This window comes from Chlorocebus sabaeus, chromosome 9 (assembly GCF_047675955.1).
Source record: "Chlorocebus sabaeus isolate Y175 chromosome 9, mChlSab1.0.hap1, whole genome shotgun sequence".
In the NCBI taxonomy this organism is placed as follows: Eukaryota; Metazoa; Chordata; class Mammalia; order Primates; family Cercopithecidae; genus Chlorocebus; species Chlorocebus sabaeus.
Window position 1 is genome coordinate 66,078,197 of NC_132912.1, and position 13,334 is coordinate 66,091,530.

At 37.9% G+C, this 13,334-nt stretch overlaps 1 protein-coding gene across 2 annotated transcripts in view; it reads right to left on the reverse strand.

Annotated features, from left to right (window-relative positions):
* The window catches only part of ADK (adenosine kinase), a 577,446-nt gene that overhangs the window by 318,159 nt on the left and 245,953 nt on the right, over positions 1-13,334 (reverse strand). For both annotated transcript variants that reach the window (XM_007962951.3, XM_007962952.3), the window contains exons 5-6: positions 6,696-6,868; positions 2,405-2,513 (exon numbers count right to left, since the gene is read on the reverse strand). In XM_007962951.3, coding sequence (XP_007961142.1) covers positions 2,405-2,513; positions 6,696-6,868 — 282 coding nt within the window. The remainder of the gene's footprint in view (positions 1-2,404; positions 2,514-6,695; positions 6,869-13,334) is intronic.

The window sequence follows — 13,334 nt, forward strand, 5'->3', positions numbered from 1 at the left end:
TCCATATTCAATTTTAGCTTTTCAATCAGGAAGGTTCCCAGTGTGAACTTACTCAGTGAATTATATGGTGAAGAAAATGAAGAAGAAGGTTTGCAATTTTCTTAATATTCATTAAACACTGCTAGTTTAGAGACTAGTGTGAAGAAGTAGAGCTGAGTACGTAGATCTGGTTTAGCTTATGTGATGCAGACAGATGTTTTAGTTACAGAAATTTGTTTAATAGATAAACTGAGTTGCTTCCTTAGATCAAAAACATTTTAGAATTAAAGAGCCCCCAGAACTTTAACTTCTTAAACCTCATTAGTTTATGATGATAATGTAATGAGACTGCTGACCTCATAGAACCAGAAAGTATAGGGCAGCCCATTTAATTTATGGTTTGACCATATGCTAAGAAAAAACTAGACTAGACTACATCTCATTTCAGGATGCTCTCAAATCAAAGGGAATTACAGGTTTGTAAAACCTGCAGTGTCTTTGTGGAAATAACATTATATTTCAAAAGGAAGTTCACAGATTTCAATGAATACGAATTATGCTCTTAGTTAATCACCAAGAAAATATTTGTTAAATGTTCACTTAGAATATACAGCATCCCAAGCATCCAATATGAGTCTACTATTTTCAGAACTATTTTGGAATAAGCCAAGCTATGAGAAGAGTATAGATTTATCAGGCAACATAAGAGATCATTCTTTTTATGAAACTGCTGAAACAGAAGCTACAAGCTAACACCTGCATCACAGATAACAACTGATATCCATTTAATTATTTGTTCTAGCTGAATACACCACTCAAATGTCAAAAATAATCCCATTTGCCTTATTACTTTGACCAAAGCTGATCACTTTTCGCTGTACAAAATTGCACATTAGTTATATTTAACACTACTATAAAACTCTATTCACCCAAATATCGCTAGATACAATATAGTGCATAAATGCTAAAACTATAAGTTGTCTGCAAGTTGAATCTATACTTTCATAAAAGTTCCATTCACCCAAAGTTGACCAGACGTGTTATAATGTATAATCATTATAACTATGAGTTGTTTGCAAGTTGGCTCACAATTCAGGATTGAACAAATATATACTGAAACATAGAAGACTGTAATTGTCAAGTTAAATATACTTTTTCATCAGAATACACTGTCTTAGTTCATAGTCAACAAATATACACAAATTATGCCAAACTCTAAACATGGTGCTTTTTGAAAATCAGACTTTCACGTGTAAGATGGTTTGAAATAGTACATAAACCCCCCCTAAAGAATCACACTACAAAAAATATAGTAACAAGATTTGAAAAATGGAATGAACATGAGACCAATTTGAGAAATAAAATGAAATGGAAATAATAAAGGGGAAAAAATATTTAATCCTTGAAATGTTTTTCTCACATACTGGCAGAAAAGATAGTATAACTTTCCGTTATGTAATCTTCTCAACGTAAGCATTTATTTGACAGTTATAAAGGGGTAGGATTTGGTATACAGAGGAATCAACAACAATGTTGTAAAGCCTAGAACAGTGCACATAAACATGCTGTAGGAGACATTAACATTAGACTGAAAGAAATAATTATATTTTCAATAAACATGTTCCTACTAGTAGGATAATCAATTTTTATGCATCTTACCAGCTATTTCACACAGCTCAGGTAGTGAAATGGCAGCAGCTGTTATACCAAATCCATATATTACATTCATATGAGATGCTTTTAATTTTTCATAGGTATCTACTTATTTGTGTATAGCCACATTTAACACATATTAAATAAAAACAAGGTAATCATGGGGTGATTAATTCAGAAGAATTTTTGGTACAGTCCTATTTTAGAAATATTCTTAACCAATTATTTTTATGTCAGAAGACTTAATAATTCAAATAACACCCTGCCCTTATTCCCAGATTTAAGAGATTTGTCACGATTAATGTTTTTGAAATATTAAATGAAGAGGTGTCATGGTAATTACTATGGAATAAATAGCAATTAAGTTTTTTAGGCAAATCAGCTCAAACTATTTGCAGTGAATATATATACTACTACTATTTTTCTGCACAATGCAAGTTGCCTACAAATGTAAGATGTAAGTTTGTAGAATTATTTTAAAATATATTAGGAAATTGATTTAATATAGAATTCTGCACTTGGTTGGGAAGCACCTATGCATAATGTATCCAAAAATAGGTAGACATGAAGATAAATAATACAAATTATGTTACCCATAGAAAGATAATTATTTCTGTTCTATATTCACAATAGTGACTCTAACATATGCTTTGAGATAGGTAAATAATTTGCATGGTAAATAAAAGATAATTACTTTAAAATATATATCAGACAACAACTATAATCCATCACATAAATATGTACCAGAGATTTGAATTAGGTAAGTACTTACTGCTATATAACAAACTCTTGCTTTTTCTACCAACATCCAATTTTTCTCCAGATCAAGATGTTTTTCCTTTTTATAACAATTGGCAGCAGCAAGATTAGCTACGAGGGACCTAAAACAACCAAAGAATAAGCAAGTAATATTATAGCCAAACTTAGCATATATTTCTATAGATAGTTACCAATATTTTTTGCACATTTTACAATTTACAGTTTAATTCTTCAAAACTGATGTTATTGATTTTTAAATAAATATAAATACTAATTTTGCTTTGAGAATTTTCTGAGGCATCTATGATAATTTTGTTCTAAACAACACCTGGTATTCTGAGAAAGAAATTGGCATTTAAGTTGCCTTTTGATAGTAAAATAGGACCTACTTTTTACACCTTAATAGTTCAAAATGCAGTTAAGAAATAAAGCTAACTCATTATATAAAAAGAAATCTATGCAACTAAAAACATTTTTTATAGTAGAAAAATATCTTGATAAAAATAAATATCAACATACTATAATTGTCTATTTAATCGAAGGCTTTAAAAGCCAAGTATGGAATTAATTTCACAAAAGACGCTTACAAATGTAGACCATATTCACTAAGAGGAATTAATTTGTAAACCATTATATTCTAAGGACTGAAATCAATTAGAATTGTTCTCTACAGTTGAAAAGTCCCTTGACTGGTCCAGTTTTAGAAATAGAATATCTAAGCAGGATACTGCATTTAAAATCTTGCTACAGGTTGGGTGCAGTAGCTCAAAGTTGAAATCCCAGCTCTTTCAGAGGCCAAGGCAGGAGGATTGCTTGATACCAGGAATTTCAGGTCAGCCTGGGCAACACAGCCAGATCCCATCTCTACAAAATAATTTTCAAAATTAGCTGGGGGTAGTGGTGCACACTTATAGTCCTAGGAACTCAGGAAGCTGAGGTGGGAGGATTGCTTGAGCCCAGGAGTTTGAGGCTGCAATGAGCTCTGATCATGCCACCTGCACTCCAGCCTGGGCAAAAAGGCAAAACCACATCTCTAAAAAAAAAAAAAAAATGAATAAATAAAAAATAAAATCCTGCTACAAGTGTCACTTGGTTTGTTTAATTAAAAATAAATACAATAATTATTTACATTATAAAATAATACGAATACTTTCCTTCCTCATACTGCTTCAGAATTTAAAAAATTACTTGCCAATTTTTCTCTTTTTCTTATTAAATTGTAACAGTTATAGCTTATAAAAAAATCTTATCATTTCAGACTTTGGTAAAATGTTTGATTACACTGTTAAAAAAAAAAAAAAATCTCAATTCTCTTCCAAAACGTCTTTCCACTCATCCATCTGCCAATTTACTACTAAAGGATACATCTGTTTATGTTCAAGTAAACGAAGGAAAGAAAAGAGTAATATGCATCAACATATCCAAATACAAAATAACTATATTACAAACTTAAGAAAATTTAGACCTAATTTATAAAAATATTTTAGTAATTGTGACTTTAGGAAAATTTTGACAAAATGGCTACTAAATAAAAGCAAACACTTCTGGTACCAGATACTAAACTCTATTTTGATAATACAATGACTTTTTGATGGGAAACTACAGTTTCTCCAAAAGAAAAATAAAAGTATCCTTTTTTATTTTTTTGAGATGGAGTTTCGTTCTTGTCGCCTAGGCTAGAGAGCAATGGCTCCGTCTTGGCTCACTGCAACCTCTGCCTCTGGGTTCAAGAAATTCTCTTGCCTCAGTCTCCCAAGTAGCTGGGATTACAAGTGCCCGCCACAACACTTGGCTAGTTTTTTTGTATTTTTAGTAGAGGTGGAGTTACATCATGTTGGCCAGGCTGGTCTCGAACTCCTGGCCTCAAATGATCCACCTGCCTTGGCCTCCCAAAGTGCTGGGATTACAGGCATGAGCCGCCATGCCTGACCAGAAAAATATGAGTATTCTTATTATCCCAATGTATTTGATTCTGACTTTGAAGAGGAAGAACCTGGATCAAGAAAGATACTGAATTACCCAAACACTTCGATTTCTGAAATTTTTTGTTTTGTTTTTTGTTTTTGAGACAGGGGCTCAGTCTTTTGCCCAGACTGAAGTACAGTGGGTGGCACAATTCCAGTCCACCGCAGCCTCAACCTCCGGGGCTCAGGCGATCCTTCCACCTCAGCCTCTCGAGCAGCTGGGACCACAGGTACACGCCACCATCCCCAACTAATTTTTGTATTTTTTGTAGAGATGGAGTTTCGCCATGTTGCCCAGGCTGGTCTTAAACTCCTGAGCTCAAGTGATCAGCCTGCTTTGGCCCCCTAAAGTGTTAGGATTACAAGGTGTGACCACCATGCCTGGCCAATTTCTGAGTTTTTGATAGTGGCAGCAAAGGTTACAGGACTTATCCAAAAAAATTGATCCAACTGTATTAGCTTCCAGAATTTAGATAATGATTTAAATACTGAAGATTTCCCCCCAATTTTTGATTCCCATATCATCTGAACAATATCACTATAACTATCAAATTAGTATAAAAGTTAAGTTTTTGACATCTAGGAGATCTTGTATTATCATAACTGTTCTCTCTCTTTCTTTGTTGTTGTTTTGTTTTGTTTTGGGACAGAATCTTGCTCTGTTGCCCAGGGTGGAGTGCAGTAGCGCAATCTCAGCTCACTCCACCCCCCAGGTTCAAGCAATTCTCCTACCTTAGTCTCCTGAGTAGCTGGGATTACAGGTGCACGCCTGGCTAATTTTTGTATTTTTAGTAGAGACAGAGTTTCACCATGTTGGCCAGGCTGGTCTCGAACTCCTGACCTCAGGTGATCCACCCGACTCGGCCTCCCAAAGTGCTGGGATTACAGGCATGAGTCACTGCACCCAGCCATAACTGTTCTTTAAGACAGCAATTTAGCATACCAAAACAATTTAGTAATATTACTGTAGCGTAAGTGATCTCAGAAGAAAATTTGACCTACTTCTCACGAATGGTAAAACTTTGCACCTACAGATTAAGGCTGGCCTTGGGAAAACTAAGGGCAAAGGTCTAAACAAGCATATTTCAACACTTTTAGTTTTTTTTTTTTTTAATCTCTGAATCCCATATTTCAATGTTTACTGAAACCTTAAAATCATGAAGTTCTCCTGTATATAAAAAACAAAATTAAAGGAAAAGTCTGAAAATGCCTTTCATACCCTCATAATTTTTGAAAGCTGTATTTTGGTTATTCAGTAAATACTGTGCTTATTGATCCCCAGTCTCCAGAATAGTCCATTCCTTAATATACCTCTGCTGAAGGTCAAGTAGTGAGCAATAAAATGGCTAAATAGAAGAAATGGAGCAAGATGGCGGTGGAGAGGAGGAAGGAAATAAAGGAGGATGAAGAGAGATAAAAGGAAGGGAAGATGGGAAAAGAAAGGAGATAGGGAATGGAAGAGGACAGACTACATATTTCCAACTATAAGTAATGCAAAATTTCTAGAGAATCACTATTTAAAAAGAGGTCATCTTTGATTATTCCAACAATATAATAATTGGTAGGGCAGTTATTTTGTTTTTCCCTTGCAAAGGGGAAAAAAGCCTGTGCTAATATGGTAATAACGTTAGCAAATCATGAATACATAGGAGCATCTCCATTTGGGAACAAAGGAACAATCAACCAACACATGGAGGGGCCTGAAAGAGATATTTCAAGTTCATATAAAGAATACTTTTCTAATAAGTACGAGTGTATAGAAATATACTTGGTTGCTTCGTTAGTGGTATATTACCCATGACTGAGTTTATTTAATATGAATGAATTACTATTTGCCAGAAATGGTTTAGATGATCATTCAGATGACTAAGTCATATGAGCCTGAATGGAATGTTGTATTTTATATACATAAAATACATACACACACACACACACACACACACACACACACACACACACTCTCTCTCTCTCTCTCTCTCTCTCATTCTAATATTCCAACCTCAGGATATGGTGAAAAGAATATTCTTTCTAATTCAAGTTTTGCAACAAATTAGCTACAAGGCATTGAGCAAGCTATCTGCCTTTTCTGATTCTAATTATAAAAAGTAGAGGCTAGACTAAATAATCTCAAACTTTTATTCCACATGCCTCATGATTTCAACTGCATGTTTAACAAAAGTAAATTTAAAAACAACACAGGAAAACTGATATAAGGAATAAGCATTTATCAAACATTAAAAGGAATTATAAAGTCAAAATTCCAAATTCACATTGGAATTCAGATTTTACCAGTGTTAAAATAGCCAATTAGTATAGTGCTTCCCTTGGAATTACACTGACCTGTTGTCACCAGTGATGCATGCAGCACAAGTTCCTGTGGGCTGCTCATTCTGCTCATAGTAATGAGCATCTACATGGGCTTCAGCAGCTTTTCTCTTCAGAATTTCCCCAAATTTATCTATCCCAATGCATCCAAAAAATGTTGCTGCTTTGTGTGGCTGTTGAATCATCCACTGTAAAACAGGAACATAAATAATTTAATGGGTCAAAAAAATGGTACACATAGTTCAGTATTCTGCCACGGATAGTGATGTGAAAAGAATGCTTTGTGAGAAACTGTGGCTGTTATGAATGGAATTTCAATTCTGTGCTATCACGATAAAAAAAAAAAAACCTTGATATAACAACCGTGTAATATCTTATACTGCATTGGGGAGAGAAATTAAGTACATAGAGTGGTTAAGGACTCAGCAGCTAAAATCATACAGACCTTAAGACAAATGCTGGCCTGATATAGGAAAATAATAGTGGGTCCCAATATAAGAAGTCTAGCATTGTCATAAAAAGAGCAGAATCCATCTTGATTGCAGACTGTCTGGGTTCAAATCTTGCTTCTGCCACTTACTAACTGCATGAGTTAGAGCATGTTAGAGCATATCACTTAACATTTCTCGAACATTAATGTGGGGCGGAGCAAGAACATTAATGTGGGGCGGAGCAAGATGGCCGAATAGGAACAGCTCCAGTCTCCAACTCCCGGCGCGAGCGACACAGAAGACCGGTGATTTCTGCATTTTCAACTGAGGTACTGGGTTCATCTCACTGGGGAGTGCCAGACAATCGGTGCTGGTCAGCTGCTGCAGCCCGACCAGCGAGAGCTGAAGCAGGGCGAGGCATTGCCTCACCTGGAAAGCGCAAGGGGGAAGGGAATCCCTTTTCCTAGCCAGGGGAACTGAGACACACAACACCTGGAAAATCGGGTAACTCCCACCCCAATACTGCGCTTTAAGCAGACACGCACACCAGGAGATCATATCCCACACCTGGCCAGGAGTGTCCCACACCCACGGAGCCTCCCTCATTGCTAGCACAGCAGTCCCTGATCTACCGGCAAGGCAGCAGCGAGGCTGGGGGAGGGGCGCCCGCCATTGCTGAGGCTTAAGTAGGTAAACAAAGCTGCTGGGAAGCTCGAACTGGGTGGAGCTCACAGCAGCTCAAGGAAACCTGCCTGTCTCTGTAGACTCCACCTCTGGGGACAGGGCACAGTAAATAATAACAAACGCAGCAGCTCTGCAGACGCAAACGACTCTGTCTGACAGCTTTGAAGAGAGCAGTGGATCTGCCAACACGGAGGTTGAGATCTGAGAAGGGACAGACTCCCTGCTCAAGTGGGTCCCTGACCCCTGAGTAGCCTAACTGGGAGACATCCCCCACTAGGGGCAGTCTGACACACCACACCTCACAGGGTGGAGTACACCCCTGAGAGGAAGATTCCAAAGCAAGAATCAGACAGGTACACTCGCTGTTCAGAAATATTCTATCTTCTGCAGCCTCTGCTGCTGATACCCAGGCAAACAGGGTCTGGAGTGGACCTCAAGCAATCTCCTACAGCTACAACCTACAGCTGAGGATCCTGACTGTTAGAAGGAAAGCTATCAAACAGGAAGGACACCTACACCAAAACCCCATCAGTACATCACCATCATCAAAGACCAGAGGCAGATAAAACCACAAAGATGGGGAAAAAGCAGGGCAGAAAAGCTGGAAATTCAAAAAATAAGAGCGCATCTCCCCCGGCAAAGGAGCGCAGCTCATCGCCAGCAACGGATCAAAGCTGGACGGAGAATGACTTCGACGAGATGAGAGAAGAAGGCTTCAGTCCATCAAATTTCTCAGAGCTAAAGGAGGAATTACGTACCCAGCGCAAAGAAACTAAAAATCTTGAAAAAAAAGTGGAAGAATTGATGGCTAGAGTAATTAATGCAGAGAAGCTCACAAACGAAATGAAAGAGACGAAAACCATGGCACGAGAAATACGTGACAAATGCACAAGCTTCAGTAACCGTCTCGATCAACTGGAAGAAAGAATGTCAGCGATGGAGGATCAAATGAATGAAATGAAGCGAGAAGAGAAACCAAAAGAAAAAAGAAGAAAAAGAAATGAACAAAGCCTGCAAGAAGTATGGGATTATGTAAAAAGACCAAATCTACGTCTGATTGGGGTGCCTGAAAGTGAGGGGGAAAATGGAACCAAGTTGGAAAACACTCTTCAGGATATCATCCAGGAGAACTTCCCCAACCTAGTAGGGCAGGCCAACATTCAAATCCAGGAAATACAGAGAACGCCACAAAGATAATCCTCGAGAAGAGCAACTCCAAGACACATAATTGCCAGATTCACCAAAGTTGAAATGAAGGAAAAAATCTTAAGGGCAGCCAGAGAGAAAGGTCGGGTTACTCACAAAGGGAAGCCCATCAGACTAACAGCAGATCTCTCGGCAGAAACTCTTCAAGCCAGAAGAGAGTGGGGGCCAATATTCAACATTCTTAAAGAAAAGAATTTTAAACCCAGAATTTCATATCCAGCCAAACTAAGTTTCATAAGTGAAGGAGAAATAAAATCCTTTACAGATAAGCAAATGCTTAGAGATTTTGTCACCACTAGGCCTGCCTTACAAGAGACCCTGAAGGAAGCACTAAACATGGAAAGGAACAACCGGTACCAGCCATTGCAAAAACATGCCAAAATGTAAAGACCATCAAGGCTAGGAAGAAACTGCATCAACTAACGAGCAAAATAACCAGTTAATATCATAATGGCAGGATCAAGTTCACACATAACAATCTTAACCTTAAATGTAAATGGACTAAATGCTCCAATTAAAAGACACAGACTGGCAAACTGGATAAAGAGTCAAGATCCATCAGTCTGCTGTATTCAGGAGACCCATCTCACACGCAGAGACATACATAGGCTCAAAATAAAGGGATGGAGGAAGATTTACCAAGCAAATGGAGAACACAAAAAAGCGGGGGTTGCAATACTAGTCTCTGATAAAACAGACTTTAAACCATCAAAGATCAAAAGAGACAAAGAAGGCCATTACATAATGGTAAAGGGATCAATTCAACAGGAAGAGCTAACTATCCTAAATATATATGCACCCAATACAGGAGCACCCAGATTCATAAAGCAAGTCCTTAGAGACTTACAAAGAGACTTAGACTCCCATACAATAATAATGGGAGACTTCAACACTCCACTGTCAACATTAGACAGATCAACGAGACAGAAAGTTAACAAGGATATCCAGGAATTGAACTCATCTCTGCAGCAAGCAGACCTAATAGACATCTATAGAACTCTCCACCCCAAATCAACAGAATATACATTCTTCTCAGCACCACATCGTACTTACTCCAAAATTGACCACGTAATTGGAAGTAAAGCACTCCTCAGCAAATGTACAAGAACAGAAATTATAACAAACTGTCTCTCAGATCACAGTGCAATCAAATTAGAACTCAGGACTAAGAAACTCAATCAAAACCGCTCAACTACATGGAAACTGAACAACCTGCTCCTGAATGACTACTGGGTACATAACGAAATGAAGGCAGAAATAAAGATGTTCTTTGAAACTAATGAGAACAAAGATACAACATACCAGAATCTCTGGGACACATTTAAAGCAGTGTGTAGAGGGAAATTTATAGCACTAAATGCCCACAAGAGAAAGCAGGAAAGATCTAAAATTGACACTCTAACATCGCAATTAAAAGAACTAGAGAAGCAAGAGCAAACACATTCGAAAGCTAGCAGAAGGCAAGAAATAACTAAGATCAGAGCAGAACTGAAGGAGATAGAGACACAAAAAACCCTCCAAAAAATCAATGAATCCAGGAGTTGGTTTTTTGAAAAGATCAACAAAATTGACAGACCACTAGCAAGACTAATAAAGAAGAAAAGAGAGAAGAATCAAATCGACGCAATTAAAAATGATAAAGGGGATATCACCACCGACCCCACAGAAATACAAACTACCATCAGAGAATACTATAAACACCTCTACGCAAATAAACTGGAAAATCTAGAAGAAATGGATAATTTCCTGGACACTTACACTCTTCCAAGACTAAACCAGGAAGAAGTTGAATCCCTGAATAGACCAATAGTAGGCTCTGAAATTGAGGCAATAATTAATAGCCTACCAACCAAAAAAAGTCCAGGACCAGATGGATTCACAGCTGAATTCTACCAGAGGTACAAGGAGGAGCTGGTACCATTCCTTCTGAAACTATTCCAATCAATAGAAAAAGAGGGAATCCTCCCTAACTCATTTTATGAGGCCAACATCATCCTGATACCAAAGCCTGGCAGAGACACAACAAAAAAAGAGAATTTTAGACCAATATCCCTGATGAACATCGATGCAAAAATCCTCAATAAAATACTGGCAAACCGGATTCAGCAGCACATCAAAAAGCTTATCCACCATGATCAAGTGGGCTTCATCCCTGGGATGCAAGGCTGGTTCAACATTCGCAAATCAATAAACATAATCCAGCATATAAACAGAACCAAAGACAAGAACCACATCATTATCTCAATAGATGCAGAAAAGGCTTTTGACAAAATTCAACAGCCCTTCATGCTAAAAACGCTCAATAAATTCGGTATTGATGGAACGTACCTCAAAATCATAAGAGCTATTTATGACAAACCCACAGCCAATATCATACTGAATGGGCAAAAACTGGAAAAATTCCCTTTGAAAACTGGCAGAAGACAGGGATGCCCTCTCTCACCACTCCTATTCAACATAGTGTTGGAAGTTCTGGCTAGGGCAATCAGGCAAGAGAAAGAAATCAAGGGGATTCAGTTAGGAAAAGAAGAAGTCAAATTGTCCCTGTTTGCAGACGACATGATTGTATATTTAGAAAACCCCATTGTCTCAGCCCAAAATCTCCTTAAGCTGATCAGCAACTTCAGCAAAGTCTCACGATACAAAATTAATGTGCAAAAATCACAAGCATTCTTATACACCAGTGACAGTCAAACAGAGAGCCAAATCAGGAATGAACTTCCATTCACAATTGCTTCAAAGAGAATAAAATACCTAGGAATCCAACTTACAAGGGATGTAAAGGACCTCTTCAAGGAGAACTACAAACCACTGCTCAGTGAAATCAAAGAGGACACAAACAAATGGAAGAACATACCATGCTCATGGATAGGAAGAATCAATATCGTGAAAATGGCCATACTGCCCAAGGTAATTTATAGATTCAATGCCATCCCCATCAAGCTACCAATGAGCTTCTTCACAGAGTTGGAAAAAACTGCTTTAAAGTTCATATGGAGCCAAAAAAGAGCCCGCATCTCCAAGACAATCCTAAGTCAAAAGAACAAAGCTGGAGGCATCACGCTACCTGACTTCAAACTATACTACAAGGCTACAGTAACCAAAACAGCATGGTACTGGTACCAAAACAGAGATATAGACCAATGGAACAGAACAGAGTCCTCAGAAATAATACCACACATCTACAGCCATCTGATCTTTGACAAACCTGAGAGAAACAAGAAATGGGGAAAGGATTCCCTATTTAATAAATGGTGCTGGGAAAACTGGCTAGCCATAAGTAGAAAGCTGAAACTGGATCCTTTCCTTACTCCTTATACGAAAATTAATTCAAGATGGATTAGAGACTTAAATGTTAGACCTAATACCATAAAAATCCTAGAGGAAAACCTAGGTAGTACCATTCAGGACATAGGCATGGGCAAAGACTTCATGTCTAAAACACCAAAAGCAACGGCAACAAAACCCAAAATTGACAAATGGGATCTCATCAAACTAAAGAGCTTCTGCACAGCAAAAGAAACTACCATCAGAGTGAGCAGGCAACCTACAGAATGGGAGAAAATTTTTGCAATCTACTCATCTGACAAAGGGCTAATATCCAGAACCTACAAAGAACTCAAACAAATTTACAAGAAAAAAACAAACAACCCCATCCAAAAGTGGGCAAAGGATATGAACAGACATTTCTCAAAAGAAGACATTCATACAGCCAACAGACACATGAAAAAATGCTCATCATCACTGGCCATCAGAGAAATGCAAATCAAAACCACAATGAGATACCATCTCACACCAGTTAGAATGGCGATCATTCAAAAGTCAGGAAACAACAGGTGCTGGAGAGGATGCGGAGAAATAGGAACACTTTTACACTGTTGGTGGGATTGTAAACTAGTTCAACCATTATGGAAAACAGTATGGCGATTCCTCAAGGATCTAGAACTAGATGTACCATATGACCCAGCCATCCCATTACTGGGTATATACCCAAAGGATTATAAATTATGCTGCTATAAGGACACATGCACACGTATGTTTATTGCAGCACTATTCACAATAGCAAAGACTTGGAATCAACCCAAATGTCCATCAGTGACAGATTGGATTAAGAAAATGTGGCACATATACACCATGGAATACTATGCAGCCATCAAAAAGGATGAGTTTGTGTCCTTTGTAGGGACATGGATGCAGCTGGAAACCATCATTCTTAGCAAACTATCACAAGAACAGAAAACCAAACACCGCATGTTCTCACTCGTAGGTGGGAACTGAACAATGAGATCACTTGGACTCGGGAAGGGGAACATCACACACCGGGGCCTATCAT